This window comes from Botrytis deweyae (assembly GCF_014898535.1).
Source record: "Botrytis deweyae strain B1 chromosome Unknown BDEW_064, whole genome shotgun sequence".
In the NCBI taxonomy this organism is placed as follows: Eukaryota; Fungi; Ascomycota; class Leotiomycetes; order Helotiales; family Sclerotiniaceae; genus Botrytis; species Botrytis deweyae.
In genome coordinates, this window is record NW_024066271.1 from 1 (window position 1) to 21,083 (window position 21,083).

The window sequence follows — 21,083 nt, forward strand, 5'->3', positions numbered from 1 at the left end:
AAAAAGCAAAGGGTGGGGTAGGAGTATTAACAATACGAAAATAAACAATCAGAATCATAAAATTATTCTTATTATTTGAATTTACTATAACTATTAATCTTATAATAAAGCCCAAAATAATAATATTTAATACAAGCAAATTACTTTAGAATCTAAAAAATTAGCTAAATATTATTATAAAAAGATAAAGGATAATTAATAATAATTTAATAAGAATTTATAAAATATTTTATAAAATTATTTATTTAATTTAATTTCTTTATAATAAATAGAAATAATATTTTAAATAATTTTAGCTTTTTAATATTATTCTACTTATTCTTTTTTTATAAAAAGGTCTTTATACTCCTAACATAACACTTATTTCAATATATTATTATAATTTCAGCATTCTCTTTATTTTGATTATTAATAAAAATAATCTACCAAAAAGCTTGAATTTGATATAGTAAATTAATATTAGAAATATATTAAAAAAATATTAATTAATAAATCTTTTCTAAATATAATAATAATTATACTTAGTATAAGAACCCTTATTATAATAATAGAAATCTTTTTGAATAAAGAATATAATATATTTAAAATAATAAAGATATATAAAGATAATCAATTTAATAGAATTTATTATAAACCAAATTATAATTATCTAGAGATTGATAGATTAAAGAATAGTTATAATAAAATAAAAATAAATAAAAAAATAATAAAAAATGATTTACTAAAAAAAAAGAGAATTTGAGAAATTAAAAGAAATTTATAGAGTCCTTAATAATCTACCAGTAAAAATAATAAATATATTAAAATATTATTTATTGATTATTTATAACTTTATAATATTCTTGTTTTCTTTTAGGATATAGTTCGAATACAATCACTCAGCATCTTATTCTCTTATATTATACTAACTGAATTCAGGAAATAAATATATACATCTCAAAACACAATATATAATATAAAGGATTCTATTATAATCAATTTGTATAAAAACTGATAAGAGCATATAAGTAGCCCCTACAAAGCTACTTCAGACTGACGCTAACCCGTATATAATTATAAATTGTAGAATTTTCATAGTTTAAAAGAATTAATGAAAAGTCTTTGTGCTATATTATACCTAATTGATTTATTGCTATTATCTACTCTAACAAATACTATATATAATATTTATATTAAATTCTTTTTTAACTAATATATTAATAAAAAACTTTATTTTATAATTTATTTTACTATTAATATCAATAATACAATATAATTTGATTATATCAATTTTTTAGAAACTTCATAAAAAGAAATAAATGATTAAGTAAATATAAGAAATATATTAATAAAAGATAGACTTATTTTAAGGAAGTAAATAGTCTATATAGGTTCTATAAAAAACAATGAGACGAAGTTTGTAATATAGAATTAAATATAATAGAAATAAATACTTTGTAATTTATATTTACAAAAATATAACAATAAAAAACACTTTAATTTTACAAAAATAAAAGTTTACTTCAATCTATTTAAAAAGTATATAATTAATTCTATTCTTAAAAGAGATTCGAAAAAAGTAATAAACAAATTCGACAAATAAAGCTTGATTCAAGTTCTGAATGTAATGAGAAAGATATAAATATCGAAAAAGAAAAAGAGAAAGAAAAAGAGAAAAGAGATTAAAAAAGTAAACAGAATATTATTACAAAACAAGTATTACAAAGAATGGATATCTAGAAAAAGAGTAGTTTTAAAATAAAATAATTATATCAAATAGTTTCAAAATGGTAGAGATATAAAGAGTATAAATATTCTAATTTCGATTATTGCTGTTAGATTTCTAATAAGAAAATATATTATATAGTAATAATAAACGAACAGCTTGAATAGACTAATTATATTACACACAAAAGGAAACATATTAGCCTAAATAGATCTTTATATAAATAAATAGTAAAATAATTTGTTAAAAGGAATCTAACTATTATAAAAATATATAACAATAAAAAAAAGAAAAAGAATAAATCCACTTTTACCCCTACTAACACTTCCACTCCTATCATCAATATCCACAATCCTTCTTCTCAAGACCATACTCCACTACCAGCCTTACCACCAGTTTTACCACCATAATGTTATCAACCTCAATACCCACTACAGTTTCTATTATAATTCCCACCACAATTCCCACCACAATTCCCACCTTATACAAATAATCAATCTGCTACACCACCTTCTCAAAGCTCTCAAAAGCTAGCTCCCACTTCTACACCTACTTCTTCATTACTCTATACTAAAGAAGATTCATATATACTACAAGAATATAAAATATAGTTAACTAATAAGATTATAAATCTAGCTCAATAAAAAGTAATCAAGGATACCATGGAATCAGCTTATAATAAATTCCTTACCCTAAAACAATTGAAAGCTATAGATTCTACACTTCTTCCTAGAATATCCAATAATATTTTTATAAACATTAAAAAGAATATAAATACTTTTAAAACATTTTAAAAGAATTAACAAAAAGAAAATACAAGCAATATATTCTTAAATTTAAATGATACAAAATAAAAGACTTAAAAGAGAATGGTTATTCATATATATCATAATTTTATAATCTTTTTAATAATTTAACAGCCACATAGAAAAAGTATTTATCACATTTTAAACTAACTAATAATACTATAAATATATTCTACAATTCAAAAAATATACCTTTACTCTTTTAGTTACCTCTATACCTATATAACACTCTTTTATAGCCTATTCTAAAAAGCTTTAATATATATCATATTTCAATTATTCTATACAATAATACCAATATATAAAACTCTTCAAATCACCAAAGCTTGATTTGATAAAATATAAATTAAATAAATATAATAAAAGATATCAAATTAAAACTTCTTTCTCTCTAACTACCACTTCAATATTACTCATAAATATATAATAAATTAATACATCATTTATTAGAATTACAGATTTTACAATAAAATAAGAATTACACATAGAAATAACATTATAAATAACAAAATTAGAGAAGAGTTCTACATCAAGGATACCTAAAAAGATAATCAACTTAATATATCCATCAATAATATATACCAGCAATAGAAAAATTCTAATATAATTTACCAACCACTTTTATACTTTGATTTTAGTTTCTTTTTGATTATATCTATATTTGCAATCATTAATATACTTATCATTACCAGATTTGTTCAAACAAATTAATTGATTTTATTAAAAATATTATATTTTATTTATCCAATTATCTCTTAATTTAATATTTCTCTAAACAATCTCTACAACTAATTACTTCCTAATAAAGTTTATTCGTTTGAATATTTTAAAGATTATTAACCAACTAATCTTTATACCAAAGATCTTTTAAAGAAAATCTGCAATTTTATTTTAATATAATCATAATAGTTTATTATAAACCTCCCTTATAACATTATCTATTTCAAATATAATAATATTAATAGAATCTTCTAATAATTGTTTTTTAGACTCCCCCTTTCTAATACAATTCAAATACCTTTTAACTATTCGTATAAATGTTTTATAAATTGAAATAATTATTTTATAATAATTAGAAGTAATAGATCTTTCCCAATACATTAATACATAATCAATTACTTCTGAATTGAAGAAATTAAGCTAAAAAGGCATTATAGAAACTTCGCATACAATTAAATAATAGAATTAAACTCTAGCTTTAATTTAATATATTTACTATAATAATTGAATATTTAATTATAGAATTTTTAATAAAATAAATAGACTATAAATACATATTACAACTTTTTGAAGTATTTTATAAAAAGCATTAAAAAATTAGGTTTTGGACACACGTTATAAAATCGGGTATATATCCTAGACCCTAGCGAAAAGATTATAATACAGAGGGTTTTACGAAAATGTTAGAATAACGCGTTAGGGGTATGCTTTTTCTACGTTAGATTGAAATATTAATTATATAATTGTATAGAAGAATTATATAATAATGTGAAGACATGGAAGAGATTATATAGTATGAAGTAGAAAAGTAACTGAAAGTGGAATAATAGTATAAATCAGAATAATAATATAAAGTAGAATAATGATATGAAGTAGAATAATAATATGAAGTAGAATAATGATATGAAGTAGAATAATAATATAAAGTAGAGTAATAATATGAATCGAAAAAATGATATAAATAAGAACAACGAGATGAAACGGGACAATCATCGGATTTCAAAGACTTTAAAAGACAACAGACCGTAATTTGACGATACTAATAATACCTAGGTGCTTTTTTCTCACTTTAACTGAAAACTTCACGGAAATAGATTTCACTTATGAACATGGTAGTTTGTATGTATATTAGTGTATTAGTTCAATGGATATGAAATGTACAAATATCATAATCTCGCTAAGTTATGGTGTTGTACATTGTGATATATCCACAAAAGAAACAAGCCTCGCTCAGGCAAACCAGAACTCCTCCCCAAAAAACTCCTCCCTAAAAAATTCCTTTCTAAAAACTCCTCCTAACCCCCCCCCCCCCCCCAAAGCTCTGTCCTATGACTCCGTGCAGTCATAGACAAGATTTCCCGCCGAACCAAACTACTAGATTCAGAATGGATGATTATTAAAGATCATACATATCGTCGTAGTCGTAGTCGTTGAATTGGGCTCTTGGCGCAAACCTAAGAGTCTTCGAGTTGTCCAGCACCATCTCCTTTCCAGATTCCGAGACTGTGAGAATGCTAGGGAGCTTCTTAGCCATGACCCAAAGGGTCCAGGCGGCATCGTTACCGGCATTGTGCTGCCAGCCGGTTTCAATGGAACTGTCGTAACCCAGCACCAGATTTATCAAGCTTCTGCCTTGCTTGCTTCCTGGTGGAAGGTGTATGGCCTGGGTGTCCACAGCCTCCGGAAAAAGGGCGTCGAAGGCGGTAATTCCTCCCATTCCCAAGATCTTGAGATCATTTTGGATGGCATGACCAACCAAAACTACCTCACCGTGTCGACGCTCATCTTCAATGAGCTTTGTGAGGAGGCTATTAGCTCTAGCGAGAGGAACAATCTCAGTTTTTCCATACAGGAATTCGACCTTTTCGCCCGCCTTGAGCTTTCCGATTCTGGTTCTGTACTTGGCGAACTCCTTGAATTTGAGGTGGCGGTAGGTGGTGCCAGCCGGGGAGTTGGGATCGCTTGCAAAGAGAGCCGCATTGTTGCCATTGGCTCGGAGAATGGAAATGCCAATTTGGGTTGGCGTACCTCGGGTATAGGTCTTGTTGTTGGCAAAGCATGTGTAGTCATGCGTATTTGCCTCGAGGTCAATTGCAATGAAGACATATGGTTTGGCCGGTACCATGTCACTTACCTCATTGATAGAGGTGGATGCAAGGTTCTTCGATAGTTCATCGACAATAATGGATGGAGTCTCCGGGGCCGACGAAGGAGTCGTGGTAGGAGAGGAGGTGACAGAAGTGAAGCTAGCGGTAGAGGAGTCAAACATGGACTCGGTAGGGGAGGAAGAGGAGAGTACTGAGGCGGAGGCGAGGGCTGCAGTAGCAGCTTCTGCGGCACGACGACGACGTTGACCGGCACCCATCTTTCTGGTAGATGTGGTAAAGTAAGGTTCTAAAAAGTTTAGATATAAGAGGTGTGATCTTTAGCTAGAAGATCAGGGCAATCAGAAGATACTGGATACGAATAAATGAGTTTGGTCGAAGGTGGTAGATGTTGTAAATGTTGGAGATATTCGAAGATTGACTGTTAAGCTGGAGAAAGAAAAAAAGAAGGGGAAACTTGGGAAAGACGGACTCTTTTATAAGATTGAGAATTAGAATTTGGGCCAGCGTACGGTGTGTAAGGCTAAGCGACAATGAAGACTTTTCTGCTGTATGACGCCGTAAATCACAAGCAGCCGTGCTAAACAGACGCTAGAACGAACCAAGATCTATCGAAGGCGAGCTCATAGGTTGAATATTGGTACTAGATCAAAATGATACGGACTAGTCTTGGTAGTTCCTGAGTAGTGTGGGGTATGGGGTACATATGAGGTATGATGTTTGGCGTTTGGAGGTTCATTCGTATCGAAGGTACTGTATTAGAATGTTACGGCTATCATTATATACAACTCGCTCCAACTTGTGCCTCTGAATGCAATTGATTAATCGTTGAGTCAATTAAAATATCACAATCACTGTTCAGAAAAAAATTCAATGCATAGCATTGAGTTACATCCAAAGATTCACTTTTTCAATTTATGTGCAATTTTTGTGCGTCAAATTTGAACCACAGTAAAAACCGTTACAAGCGCCATATGGAGCGAAACTAGAATTACTAGCTTGCCCCTTGAATCAGCCCCAACTTTGACAGCTTGTTATTCAACCGCTTGGCTTTATCAATACTACACGATTGAATATTGTTGAGATGATCCACTATTTTCCGGCTGGACAGCTTCTTCTGTCTAGTGTATGTGGCTTGATTTCTCACGACTAGAGAATAATCCTAGAAACATGATTTTCCGTAGGTTCTTGAAGAAATAGAACTGTATAAGTACCAAGCTGTTGGTAATGGGGACTTTGTTATCGTCCTGCTACTTGATTAGCAAATACGTCAGGTTTGGGCTAGAAGTGCCTATGAAGATAGGTACAGAAAAGCTTTTTCTCCTAATTTAGCGATCTGTGGCTCTAGTGTAAAACTTTAGCCTGCCCAATTATGAGTCATAGGTACCTAGGTATGGCTTCTGGTCCAGAACGCCACGAGTGGCTTCGACTTTCGACTTTTCATCCAACATAAAAGCCTCCACGTGGTAAGAAAGCACTTTTCATGAATGTCAAACCATGCGGCGATCGAGATTGCAGTAGACCGATCCTCCAACCACCAGGAAAGTTCAATCTGCACTACTGAGCATCCGGAGAAGAACATAATCATGCCTGTATATCATAAGTTATTCACGAAATGGAAATCTATACAGAGCCAAATACGTTGCGTTTGATCATGAACCTGGAAGGAGAAATCACTTCGAGTATTGAAGCTATATTGTGTAATCTATTCTTGAACTTATGTTCTAGGACTTGCTCTCGGAAATCTAACTTGAATTTCTAAGTTCACCGCAAAAATCATGACTGAAGCAATCGGAATACACTTTGGGGCCCGTTTCCCCCGAAAATGAATGCAGTTTTGTTCTTTCTCTGATTTCAGCCTTAGAATCGTGTAGTTTGATGGGAAAATCTTTAGAACGAAGAAAAGAAGAGCATTTGAAGAGCATGAAGCTTGGTAAGCTAGCCAAGATCATTTGGGATCTGAAAGTCATGGTGAGGCACCAAACTTAGAGAACCGCCATGCTATAAAGGATACTTGTGTAGAGTTATTTGTATTAGGTAGAAGGGAATTAGATTAATTAGACAGAAATAATCCTATGTATCTCTTTAAATTTGAGATTACATCATCCGAGTGACTCTATGCAATCGGACTCTCCCGTGTTAGTATGTCCTTTCCTAGAAACTGAATCCCAAATGTTTCTGATGACCATCAAGGGTGATACATCCATTCCCTTTCATTAAATACGATTTCAAATTCGACATTATCGAATGTTCCTACAGCGGCATATAAATCGTGCATACCTTCCAATCCTGTGACGGGGAGATCTTCTACAGAATCACCCTCTTCATGAAGATTCCATCCGCCATCTTTTCTACCATCTCTGGTAAAGAAAATCTCAACATTAATAGGAGTTTGGGCCGTGGTCTGCGCTGGTCCAGAATCGTAAGCAGGAGGATTGTTAACATTCCGTGGAGTGAAAGCCATTCCGATCCCGAGTGTCTGACCGGCTTGGAATTTATTTGTAAAGTCCTTACCACCCCAGAGATCATTGATATATTTATGACCATCGTCCCCGTGAACGCCTAGTGCTCCTCGATGCCATCCAGGCAATCTGAAGGTTGGGTATGGTTGCGCAACAAATCCTAATCCCAAAGTAATCTCTCCGCGATATCTATTAGATATTTTGACCTCAAAGTATATTGTCTTGCCTATTTCAGTTCGTAAAGGTGAATGCGCGAATACGGAGTATAGCGGAAGTGTAGAAATAATGCATGAATCCTTGCTGTTGGACTTTGTCTTTCCCGCCCAAACACCCTGTCGTAGACGCGAAATATCACCATTGTAAGATCTTGGCTTAATGACACCAATGTTTGCAGCATCAAGTGCTTCTAGAGCTGCTTGTGGGAACTCTACAGGTGGTGTCAAAGGATTCTGTTCACACCATGCTTTCCCTTGTAATGCTTCTTCTTCGGTGGCGTTGTTTGCATCGCTTCGCTGATAGCCCATAGATGGGGGAGGGGGTAGAAGAGATGTGTCGGGAACTGCGGTCTGCCAGTCATGATATGGTGCTTGAGCTTGCGACGGTGGTGGGCCCGAAGGAGGGGTATATTCGTGCGAAGGTGGGGGACCAGGTGGGGGTGCATATTGATCATTATAGGGCGCATGTTGTTGTGAAGGAGGTGGTCCCGCTGGGGGAGAATAAGATTCACTCTGCGGCATTTTCATTGAACCTTTACTTTGAGGTATCGTGTTGACTGGTCGTGAATTGAGGTTCTCGTTGTCAAATCCCGTTGGTGCGTCGCCCTTCAATTTGCTTCCGAAACACATATTCAAAAGGTTTATGGAGGTTGTTGTAATTGAAGAACCAAATAGTGATTATAAGCATGAAAATGTTGATTCATGATTCAAATCATGGCTGTGTTGAAATGGGCTGTGCAATTAAATATGAAGTCATACGAATGCCTAGCTGTGCGTCTCCAGCGCGCCTAGTAAGCGCGGCCACGCCTTCCACAACTTCAACGCCTCGACAAAAATTATCAAAACATTCAAAATGAGCCGGCAGTTTAATTTCCTCATAGCTGCAGGTTACTATTGTTTAAAAGACCCGCAATTCATTCGCAAGATTCCTCTTTCGTGGGGAATTCGAAATCGGTACGTTCCGAACATTTTTGCGTCAAAGGAGATAGATAACATCCTTTGACCACTCAAATCCATGAGCTCACAAGCTCTGGTACCTTTGTTGACAATGACCTATCTATGGATTCGATTGACCAATGAGATTGCTGATTCTGGGAGGTAAATTGCTTTATTGCCGGGCAACTTCCGCTGAAAGAGACTTTTCTGTGGACGCAATGTCTTTTACTATTATACATTTTGCTTATATACATAAACTGTCACTCCCATCAGAAATTTCTGTGCTCGTCAAAACATGAGCTATGTCGTCACATCGCTCTGCTTCGTTCAGAATATCAGTTCATGTTAGTATACATCAATACAATATGTATAATAGCAAGGCTTACGATAGATACTTTAGTATCCGGAGTGTGATGATTCGGAATACCCCACGTTCCAACAGCTTTTGCATAACCAAGATGCTGCTGTAGATCTCATAGCTAAAAAGGCCGCGTCTTTGCTATGGATTGGGCCACCAAAGGGGGGCTTCGTCATTAATGAGAATGGATATTCTCGCCCCTATTCAAATGCCACAATTTTTGCCCAAGCAGATGCATTTGGGAAAGCTACCGTTGCTTATGAGGTGCATGGAGATATTCTCAAGAAGTATATCGCCTTGGGTGGGGATCGAAGTAAGCTGGGAAGTCCAGTCACAGACGAGTTATGGACTTCGGACCGTGGTTGCCGTTTCAATAACTTCACTTCAGGTGCTATTTATTGCAATTCTAAGATTGGTACTTGCGTAGTGAAAGATGAGATTTATAAGAAGTGGATGACTATGGATGGGGCTGAAGGGGTAATGGGGTATCCAGTTTCTGACGTGAGTATTAGAGATGCCCTGTCTTGACGCGTTTCGACGACAACTTATAATATTATATACAATTTGTCGCTTTTCTTTCACTCTTCGATGCTGAATAGGCACTAATTTTCATATGTGAAGGAAACATTGACGCCCGGCGGAGTGACTCGATTCAATATGTTCTCACACGGTGGAGCTATCTATTACACTGTAACTCGCGGGGCATTCTGGATTTATGGAGACATCTACAAGAAGTGGATGGCTACAGGTGGCGAGTTGGGGGGTCTGGGCTATCCTGTATCAGACGAGGAATTGGCGCCCGACGGAGTGTGTCGTTTCAACAGATTCTCTGGCGGTGGCGCGATATTCTCAACCCCAGAAGTAAGCAAGTTTGATACTTTGGCTTTGCACTTCCCAGTTCCGACTTTCAAAATTTAATTATGTCCTACTTGTTGATCAACGTGATTTAAACCCCTCATCTTTGTTATCTGGCGAGCGATTACTAATCCCAACTTCCAGCGTGGTGCGGTTAAGGTAGCTGGGAATATTTACAAAAGATGGATGGCGCTTGGCGGAGGAAGTGGGTATTTGGGCTCACCCATCACCGATGAGATTGTCGGCAAATACGATACTCGTTATAACGACTTCTCTGGTGGTTCAATATGGTGGCATCCCTCCATTGGCACCCGAGAGTTTGCTGGAAAAGAAACAAATTATAACATCAACATTACCGACATTTTGATCGACGAGCTTCGCTCTGCGCGTGTAGACACTCTTTATATTACAGCTTCCATCGCTACAGTATCTGGAGGGGTGCAATCTATTGCTCTTCCCCTTGGCGAGCACTCAGTTGGTTTCGTATATCCCGGCTTAACGTTCCAGAATTGTTCAATTGGTGATGAAGAGACAGTCACATTTACATACCTCGTCGTCCACAACCATTCTAATAAACGAGAGGACGTTCTCAAAAAACTCGAGGTCGCCATACATAAACTTGGAACAGCTGCCATAGAAGAGAATGTAATTTCTCTGAGTTCAATGCGCAAGCTATCGATTGGAGACGCTATCGGCACAGCTATCGGCAGAGCTCCTGTGCCTCTGAGTGAGCCAGCTGTTCGCCCATTTGAGGGATGGGCCGATAGTGGTGGTCTAGGGATGCCATTTCTGAACTGTGACGGCGTTGTTGCTGCGGAGGTCACAACTCTGAAGGGTAGCGATATCAAGGCACATTTAATCGTGGGGAACACATGGAAAGTTAACGATAAGCATGTGGGCACAAAAGCGCCTGATTGGTGTGGCTCAATTTCACGATACCATGTGTTATGGAACGTGGAATTTTCATGAATTTACTTGTTGCATAACGTTGATATATCCTGCAAGTTGCTTGGTAGTATATAAATTTTTCGATCATCTAAGGTTTTTGATCTGGATCTGTCTTTCTTTCAGCAAGGTAGCGAAACTATGAGATGGATTTAATCATGAATTATTGTCCCTTTTGACAAACGCTTGCAAGGTCTGAAGTTCTGAGATTGAAGAATGACTCATGCAGCACAATGGCTGATGAGTTCCAATGATGGAATGGCATTAAAATCGCTGCTATTATCGGATGGTGACGATGAATGTGTTCGACTGAATACAACAAACCACTATTGCATGAGATTGAATATCGATCGTGTTTATTTTATTGACGAGGTACTTAGGGGTTATTCGACTGATACATACTAGGTGCCAGCTTATTGTATGCAAGATACTGAAAATTCAATATCTTGTAAATCAATCGAAGTCGTCTGATGTCTTTTGCTTGAAGTCTCGAGGCGAGGGCAGTGAAGAGTCAAAGTCTGGGGCGCTCGGATCAACTAACTTTACCCCCATGTTCCTAGGTAGTTTCGGGTATTCTCTAACCTCATCTTCACTAACAACAACGGCCAACGGGATTCCGAAGAGAATTGTTACAAACTTCAACTCTCATGCATTGAGATGATAACAGAGAGCTATATACCTATATTGGCGTCGCTTATAATAGATTCCGATAAGAAGACGAGTCTGCGAAAGGCCAATGAAATCTCAAGTATGGTTCCCACTTATTACTTTGTCCAGCTTCATTGTTCAACCACATTAATTACCCTCCCGCACCATCGCGATCTGAATAACACAGAGGCTGAATGAGACGGCGAGATGTACTTTGTCGATTCATGGAAGGATGTGAGCTCTCCATGTCGACAGAAAGGCATGAGACACAATCTCAAGGCTTAACATCAAGAGTATGAAGAGATGGAATTAACATTATGGGGCATGGAGCTAATGGAGCTCTAAACTTCTTTCCGCAATCACCCTCTGCCGTTAGAATTTACCAGTGATGGAATGTTCGACTTCATAAATCAAGGAAGGAACGGAAATATATATGGGCTCATGTATCGTCATTTCGGGGTTTACGAATTTTTGGCATCACTGAGAGATGTCATCGGACTTAAATTGATATCAGGGTGGGTCATTGCAGTACAAATACTTTGTTCTCTGCATTGTTTGTTCCAATTTTCGTTTGATCTGATCTTTCATCATGCTCTCTCCACATCTGATCATATCGTACTATCATCCAAAGTCTTGTCAATGGAACATTCTTTTAAGACGAGGAACTTAATTCTCACTCAATTGTATTAAGTTGGATGAAGTTCTTTTACCTTTAGCTAGGTACCCAGCAGTTGAGTCATCCTGAGTGTAAAAAAATACCGAGTCCAAATGTACCACTTTGCGTTGGGCGGGCAAGTGAAAAAATATCTTGGACTGGGAAATATTCTAGGGGACAGAGCAGGCAAACTTTTCATGCATCTTACAAAAGCTACGAGGTTGTGAGAAATCTGGAGTTTCGATATCAAAGTTGAGACAGAGAATTACTTCAGACGTGGGGTCTATCAATGCAAAAATACTGGATGTGTTTCATATTGCTCCACAGAACACCGCTTTCGGGGTCGAGACGCGAGTGAACAAGATGTCTGTGCTCGGTGATATAGATTAGGCGCAGTATAGTATAGGGGATTTATGCAATCTTTGGTTATTGTACAATAGATACCATGGTTCGTAGCTTTTTTCAAGGTCCTTCGACAGTGGCCCCTGATTGAGCCGAATTTGCCAAGTCATAATATGGGAACATCCAGAACTCCTTGTCGTGAAAACTCCTTGTCGTGAAATCTTTGAAAGTTCTCTCGCATCTTTTTGATATCACCGCCGGTCGTGTTAGATATCGATATCAATCTTGTATTGTCTTTTCTTGTTTGTGGATCTATACGCTGGAACTTACAGCACATATTACCACGACACTTACACTCATGCCTTTTTAATAATTAATACATCAACGCTTTTTAACGAATACTTACTTTACTTCATCGCAGCTACGGGTTGGGATTTATTGATTTGATGGAGTTTTTGAATGACACTTATAATGCGAGCTTTACAGACGGAAAGGTATCGGTGCGATCAGCTCCCACATCAGGGCCAAGAAATGAGATTGAGATCAGGCATGATCATGACGAGTCAGCGGAAGTCTCATCAATTAAACGGAAAGCAGGGCATAAAATCATGGAACTCACTGTAATCACATCGGTCCCCTCGACAACCACGCAAACTTCGACCGGCTCATTGATAACAGCGCCCCCTTCACTGTTCAACCGGGCAGCTCTCGCAGAACCCCAGGCCGGGTTTGACTGCAATTCACAGATCGATCAGTTCAAATCTCAAGCTTCACAGCAGAATTCTCAACAGCTATCCCAAGCAACACAACAGTTTTCGCAACAGGTTTCGCAGATATCACAGAAAGCTTCGCAATCTGTTAGTCAAGCTCTCGCTGCCCAAACCTCTGCTCAAATCGCACAATCTTCAGCACAGGCTGCACGATCGTCGGCTCAAGCCGCTGCCGATTTAGCCAATTCTTCTTTATCTTCAATTAAAATATCAGCATCATCAGCAGTGGCTGCGGCATCAGCAAGCGCTTCTAGTGCCGCTATGAGTGAGTGAACTTCCACTGGCTATACATGTCTGAGTAATATCAGGCCTACTATGATTGTGATCTTCGACGATTAGAAGAACGTTTGCTTGTAAAGAGCGCGTGTTAACTATTCATAGGCGCTTCTGCAGTTGTATCTTCGGCTCTTTTATCAGCCAGTTCTTCTGTATCCGTGGCAATTTCTTCAGCGGATGCTTCTGCTAGTGCCGCCAGGGGTATGTCGCTGAATTTCCATCCTAAATCTCGTACCAAAGCATGACTGATATCTTAACTTAGCTACTGCCACATTTGCGATTGCACAGGCCCAAGCTACAATCTCATTAACTAATGTATGAATAATACATCACAGTAACACATGCACTACATATAATTAACAATAAAATTAGTCACAAGCTTCAGCATCAGTACGATCATCACAAGTCCAAGCCATCACAGCAACACAGGCTGCAATCGCAATTGTGGGCTCCATAATCGGCTCCTCGCTTTTATCCATCCTCTTGTATTTCCTCCTATCTAGATATAGAAAACGCAAACAGAACGAAATAGAAAACAACGATTTTCCTGTTAAGAATTACAAAGAACCATTGGCTCTTCCAGTCTCAGAACGTAAACCCATAAGAATATCATACATAATACCGACTCCTCCTCCTGATGCCCGATTCCCGGAAGGAGGCCCTTTCAGTCGGGATAAATTCTGGTCAATGCGAACGTCGAAGACATTGAAGAATTTGGATGAGAGGTCAATGGATGTTCCGCTGGCTTTTGCAGGAGAACCGGAACAATCAACTTCGGAATCGACTTCGAGACCGAGTCTTGGGGGTGCGAAGAGGACATTGGTTTATGATACGGATTTTCCGGATCAGCCTCCAAAATTTGATGATGGAGAAGAACTGGGCAATTTTGGGGATGGGGAAAAGAAAGGTGGGGTGCTAGGGCTGGGTGGAGCGAGGAAGAAGGGTTCGATTGGGAAGGCTATCTGAGGGCTTTCGATGGAAGGGGATCCCGGGCTGGGGGGCATATCTCTATTGCGAGGACAGTTGACATACCTATCCACCCGAGTAACAGCAAGCTGTTGAATCGCATAGACGGTATGACACTAGTAAATCCAGATAAGCCAGTTAGAAGCCCAGGGCCTTCCTCTCATAGTGTTCTTTGTCCTCGCTGGGAATTGAACGCTTAGTGCTTCGCATTGATCTCAGGCGAAAAATAATACACACATTAGGAGATACTTATAGAATACTGTTTCTTTAGTATTCTCAGCCAAGCAAAGAAGAAGAGGAAGAAGAAGAAGATTCTCTATTAAGAGTAACAATATACATATTGGGCAAATAAACGAGGATTTAGTCCTAATGAGATACGCAACGGGACCCCGGGGGTTACCCATCGACTGGGCGTCTCTCAACTAAAAATTAAATAGTCTCCTTGGAAAGATTTATCTATTAGAACTCAGATTATACATTCATCACTTTACAATTAGTTCTATAATATGTAGAATAGTTTATAACTATATCAAGCGATTAGAATGATTTCGAAGATTATCCTAATCTCTTATTTAAGTTACATTACTCGTAAAATTGATTTAGCTATTCTATACTTTCTTTCTTTCTTTTTGATAGTTTTTCTTCTTAAAACTAAGAGTAACTTTAATTTAAGATTAGAATATAAAGCTAAAGAACGAGTGGAGTAAACCTAAGACAGCTTAGAATATACATTTATGAAATATCAACTCATTAAATTTCCTAAGAGTATAAATTGACTCACATGTATGAATATAGATATCTAGAATATTAGACTGCTATAAAAAATTCATTTTAAGTAATAACGACAACCTTAAAAGGTCTCCCGCTTAACTAGTTTTAATGATATTAAGTGATATCACATAGATTATAAAATATAAAGTACCTCCCTTTCGATGTTATCATTTAACCGTTGTAAACCACGTTATGTCATCTGATTATTAAGAATAGCTTTAAGTTTAGACGACAAATATAAGAAGATTATATAATATATTTCTCCGGATGTATTCGTACTCGCACGTCAGCGGGTATATTTATCTTTAATTGATTATACTATCAACTATAACTATCAACTACTTATAGCTCTGTACCGTTACCCTTCATCGATCTTGATTCTTCTGAACTATACATAGAGTAGATCATAGAATAATACCAAAGTACCATAAGCTAACCAAACTATATTAGTCTTGCAGTGCGGCAGAGGATCTCCGATAATTCGCATAAGGGGGCCCTCACATTTCTGACGCATTCTACCGACTAAAGACCTCACTCATATTTCCGGGGGCAGAGTTCCTTGTCAATGACATAGAAATCAGTCATGGTCCCGGGGTCAAAAATCCAGTATTCACCAGCTTTATCTGCTTTTGGTCCACCTCCAATATAGAAATGTCGTTCGCTAAATCCCATGTACCAACCCATCGAGTCAACTACTTTTTTTCCGTCCTTCATATTCGACATGACCATTCCAGCCGTTGTACCGACACCTACCATAGTGCCAGCTTGCACAATTGGGCTGCCAATCTAGCAATAAAATCATCAGCAAAACCCCCTCGTTTGTACTCATCTCCTTCATTCTCATCATCCAAATGACTTATCGAACCACGGAAATTGAATGGTTTTCGTAAGATAAAACTTACTGCAATAGCCGTCGCTGTCCATGCCGGCACTGCAACACTTGAACCGAGTCCCGCTCCTATACCCGCAACGCTCGCAAGTACTGTAGCACCCGTCGCAGCTACAAGTGCGCCCCCAGCACCGAGTGTCAAGGCTCCGATTGTAAGTCCTAGAATAGGTAAGATATTATCTTTTTCATCGAATTTGCTCTCGGTTGTTCCGTTGAAGACTTTTGCTTGAATTGTGAAATGAACAGAGCCGACGTGTCATTTCATAGAGTGGCCGGGAAGGACGTTGTTCTCGTAGTAAAGGGATCCAACTTGAGTCAAGGCCAAGGAGAGTGGCAGACATGTTCGATTGTGAATGTAGATGTCCGGCATAATGGCTGTGATGGGGTATCGTGAATTTTGATGGTTCGATGGAGAGAAATCGCGTGGTAAATATATAATTCTTTCAAGACAAACCACTACACGACTCTTCTCTTCGACCCCTCTTCAGCTCCTACGCTCACACCCCTCCGTTCATTTTGAATCCCAACTCTAATTCCATGATTCCGTAAGTTTCAAGGCCCCTCAGGGCTAACATTTTCTGTTTTTCCATTGAATTCAATAATACATGAGTCGCAAAAGGTATTAATTTTGTTCGTTAGTAATCAATCGAGCTATTCGTTACTAACGAACAAAACATTAATATCGTTATATAAACCAAAAAAAAACTGTATGAGGATTCAAATTGGATTTCTTTTCGTCTGAAATGTTGATTCTGCCAACACAGGAATAGCGTCGTGGGTCTACGTGCCGTGTCACTCATATAAAGTTTATCTGATCAACCTTATCTTGATTTGCGGGGAAGCTTTCTCGATTCTCTTCGTTAAAAGCTTCTCATTTTAGTACAGCCTTCCTCGATTGGGAATAGCACCCTCCAACATCTAGGTTCTAGACCCTTGTGACACTCTCAGCCACACCCTGGAGATGACTAGTTTATCGACCTTCTAAATCTTCTATGCAGATAAACAGCTGGATTGATGCAGTCGTTGTTATTAGCCTTAGCTGAATGTTGGGATAGAGTTATGTGTAACAGTCTAGCTAGGAAAAATGGGCGATGATCTACCTGAATATTGGTAGCGAGCTGGAGTTGTTGTTACCCAAAGTTGACAGCTCGCATTCTAGACCCAAGGAAACAGATGAAAACTCATTAGATAAGTTCAGATGGAAAACACACTGAATTGCTTAAGAATCATACTAAAAATTACAAAATACAACTCCTCGTTCTCGTGTTTCGTCCCATCTCTTGGCATGCCAAATTCCATCTTCACCTCTAATCGCCTTAGTCGAGAGCGTTCATTTCCCATACGCTACATTGATATCTTTCTCGTATCTCTCGAAAATTGCTTTTCGATTGAGTTTCATGGTCGCTGTTACTAGTTTCTGTTTTTGTTGTTCATAGTTAGCATTGTTTGACATACTCTCTCCTCCCTTCTCCCCAAGCAGCCATGCCACCTCATCATATCTTGAATATAAGTTCTGAACTATGCTCCTCTGCCACATACGACCATAGACTGAAGAGAATTGGGCATCCCGTCCGCTCTGCCATACACAAGCTTCAGATCGGTGGATTAGTAGTTGGGTGGGTGACCACCAGCGAATCCCCACTGTTGTATGTTTCTTTTGCTTTTTTGCTCCTGCCCCAGATCACAGAGAAATGAAATCAAACTCACATTGACCGTTGTCCACTCTTCATCAGCCAAAACAACACCCTTAATGATCTCCATACCAGCTAGCCCTGCTCTCTTTCCTACAGTCTGCATTTGCTTCAATACTTCTCGATTAATAGATTCATTGTGCACTAAATCACCGATGCCATGACCTTCTACACCGATTGACTCAGCGAGCTTTTTGAGGGCCGGCTCGGCTGGAACGACAATCGCGATAGGATGAGTCTCGGAGATCGAGGCGTAAATGCATATATTCGCTACTATAGTTGCGGATCGATAGACTGATTCTAGCTGTTGCAGAATTAGCATACATATGCGGAAAGATTTTGCACTATATATACCTTCTCCAAAGCAATGTACTCTCCGTTCATCGTTTTTACTAGGTTCTTTTTGCGGTCAATGATCTTCAAGTGTCCGTTTTTATCCCACTCCCCGATATCCCCAGTTTTGAACCATCCATCTGAGGTAAGCGCTTCGGCTGTCTCGACAACATTATCATAGTATTCGGACATGACGCTAGGCCCTCGAATCCAGATTTCTCCTTGTGGAGGAGTGTTAGTAGCGAAGTATCCCGCGTCGGGAAAGTCGACGAGTTTTATCTCGATACAGGCAGGGATATCACCAGCTTGGAGGGTAAAGGAAAGGGGGTCGCATATTGCGCCCATGCTGATGAGTTGTTAGTATACTCGGTTTTAGCATATAATTGGACGGGAGTTACCAACGCGGCAGTCTCTGTGGATCCATACCCAGATATCATGGGTGTGATGGTGTGAGAGATGAATTCTTGGGTTTGTTGAGATATGGGACCAGCACCATTCATGCAGAATCTCAACCGTCCACCAGTCGCTTGTTTGACTTTGTTAAATACAACAGTATCCAAAATACTAGATCCGGGTAGGCCGCTTGAGGATAGCAAACGTTTCGAGTAGAAAGCACTCCAGAACAAGCTACGGACAACTGGACCACCTTTGTTCACATTGGCAATTACACCTTTTTTGACAGTCTCCCAAACGGATGGTACGCCCACTAGAAGTGTGGGTTTCAATTCGAGGATATCACCTTTGCAATTCTTCATGGAGGTTTCGGAAAGAGTTCGGGGATGGCCATAACCCATTAGGGCACCCCAGTAGAGACATGCGTTTTCAAATACGAATTCGAAGATATGAGCGAGGGGAAGGTATGCTAACAGTGTATCTGAGGGACCTAGATAGTCGCCAACAATACTATTTGCTCCAGCAACTATAAAGATGTCAGTTTAGAGGGCGACAGAAAACTAGAATACTAACTGGCAGCCACAACGTTTTTATGCTTCAGCGAGACCCCTTTTGGTGTACCACTTGATCCAGATGTGTACATAATGCAACATAGATCTTCAGGTTTGGGCGGCACAGCTTCGACGGGATGTAAATGGCCCAAATCTATGAGCTCATCATAGCTCAAAAGCGTCAGGTGACTGTGGCTCTTCTTCAATTCTTTGATACTTGACAATGAGAGTTCTGTATCACCGTCTGTGTTATATATCACGTATTCGATGTGCTTCAAGTCTTCAAGAGAATCAAGTAGAGTTCTCAGAAGTTGTGGTTCTAAGAATATAGCCTTAGCTTTCGTTTGTATGAGAGAATGCCGGAGTCCTTCGACACCAAGAGTATCGTATGCAGTGACGATAGGCATGGATTGAGACATGGAACCATGAGCAATTGACAGCCAGTGGGAACTAGGTTCAATATAAGCTTGGATATTTGATACTCTATAATATGAATGATTACCTTGTTGTGGCAAAGAGATGAACCCGATCATCCTTAACCAATCCAAGTTTCCTCAAACCCGCTCCCACACTCAGTACCGTAGCTTCATACTCCTTGAAACTTAGATATTCATACCCACTCATCTCAAAATAAGTCCGTACTTTATCTACCTCCTGTGTGTGTCCATTGATGATCTTCTTTATCTTTTTCGTCTCCTCATGTTTCTTGATAAGTTTTCTAGACCCCAGCGCTCGTGCATCGCCAAAACGACGAGAGCTCTGTTGTATGATATCGAACACAGTCTCGATGCCCGATTCTGGTTGGGAAAGAAGGTCTGGATATCGGACGTTACGACGAGGGATAGTTTCACCCGGAACCTGTGGGATCCCTTGTGCTTCTGCTGTGAAGGGAGGTTTTCTCGACATTCGGGGGGAGAAACTCGTAGATTTAGTCTTCATCTCGGTTTGGGAAGACATAGTGAGATTTGGTAGCATATAGAAATCAACGTTTAACAGTAGAGGATTTGGATTAAAAGAAAGAACTTAGAACAGGGAGATAGCACTGATGAAGGGAACAGTTTGATATTCAATAGTATTACATTCCAAGATCTCAACCAATTTTAAGCCACCCAAACCCCTTCAATCAACGGGAATGTGACTGATGTCCTCATGGCTTTGGTGACAAGCCGAGGCTTTTCCTTGCACCTCATTCCTTTGTTGAGTTGATTGACATAAAATCACGGAGGGAGGTGTTAGGCCGCCTCCGACTTGAAGGCCTTGTCATCTTTCTCGAGAGCGAATAATCAGTGATTAATTAATACCAGACAGTCTGAGATGATTGCTGATCGTTGGTGATAGATTATAATACTATAATGAGAGTGTAAATGGTATCATCATTTGACGTTAAACTTTAGATAAAATATTATGTAGACAAGTTTTATTGATGTTTGGTAAAGAGAGGAGAGAAACATCCTAATGAGACGGGGTGAAGGCGCGCTAGGCCATATTGACACTAGAATGACTGAAGGATCCCCCTAATAGCGAAAGACCGTACAGCGAATGCGATATGCAACAAAATTCAAAATGTTGGCCAAGGTCACATTACAATCACGTGCATCCGTGTGAACAGTTGGCCCAGGTTAGTCAATTTCGTGTGATAGATGCTCACCGGGTGTTACAAAAACTCGCACTTTATTTTTATAGTGGGCACC

At 38.3% G+C, this 21,083-nt stretch overlaps 5 protein-coding genes across 5 annotated transcripts; 2 read left to right on the plus strand and 3 right to left on the minus strand.

Moving 5' to 3' along the window:
• Positions 1-4,627: 4,627 nt before the first annotated feature.
• EAE98_012333 (uncharacterized protein) lies at positions 4,628-5,596 on the minus strand (the record flags this gene model as incomplete). Its single annotated transcript, XM_038959958.1, has 1 exon — positions 4,628-5,596. One exon carries the CDS (start codon positions 5,594-5,596, stop codon positions 4,628-4,630), a length of 969 nt encoding a protein of 322 aa, XP_038803653.1.
• Positions 5,597-7,524: 1,928 nt separating this feature from the next.
• EAE98_012334 (uncharacterized protein) lies at positions 7,525-8,643 on the minus strand (the record flags this gene model as incomplete). The annotated part of the gene is made up of 1 exon (XM_038959959.1): positions 7,525-8,643. The coding sequence occupies one exon, from the start codon at positions 8,641-8,643 to the stop codon at positions 7,525-7,527; it is 1,119 nt and encodes a 372-aa protein (XP_038803654.1).
• Positions 8,644-9,251: 608 nt separating this feature from the next.
• Positions 9,252-11,131, plus strand: EAE98_012335 (uncharacterized protein; the record flags this gene model as incomplete). The annotated part of the gene is made up of 4 exons (XM_038959960.1): positions 9,252-9,293; positions 9,350-9,808; positions 9,929-10,168; positions 10,307-11,131. The coding sequence occupies 4 exons, from the start codon at positions 9,252-9,254 to the stop codon at positions 11,129-11,131; spliced, it is 1,566 nt and encodes a 521-aa protein (XP_038803655.1).
• Positions 11,132-13,198: 2,067 nt separating this feature from the next.
• On the plus strand, positions 13,199-14,764 carry EAE98_012336 (uncharacterized protein; the record flags this gene model as incomplete). The annotated part of the gene is made up of 4 exons (XM_038959961.1): positions 13,199-13,787; positions 13,904-13,999; positions 14,061-14,113; positions 14,171-14,764. The coding sequence occupies 4 exons, from the start codon at positions 13,199-13,201 to the stop codon at positions 14,762-14,764; spliced, it is 1,332 nt and encodes a 443-aa protein (XP_038803656.1).
• A 2,921-nt stretch (positions 14,765-17,685) lies between these two features.
• EAE98_012337 (uncharacterized protein) lies at positions 17,686-20,349 on the minus strand (the record flags this gene model as incomplete). Its single annotated transcript, XM_038959962.1, has 6 exons — positions 17,686-17,841; positions 18,132-18,419; positions 18,470-18,794; positions 18,851-19,367; positions 19,415-19,842; positions 19,895-20,349. The coding sequence occupies 6 exons, from the start codon at positions 20,347-20,349 to the stop codon at positions 17,755-17,757; spliced, it is 2,100 nt and encodes a 699-aa protein (XP_038803657.1). The 3' UTR covers positions 17,686-17,754.
• Between the last annotated feature and the right edge of the window lie 734 nt (positions 20,350-21,083).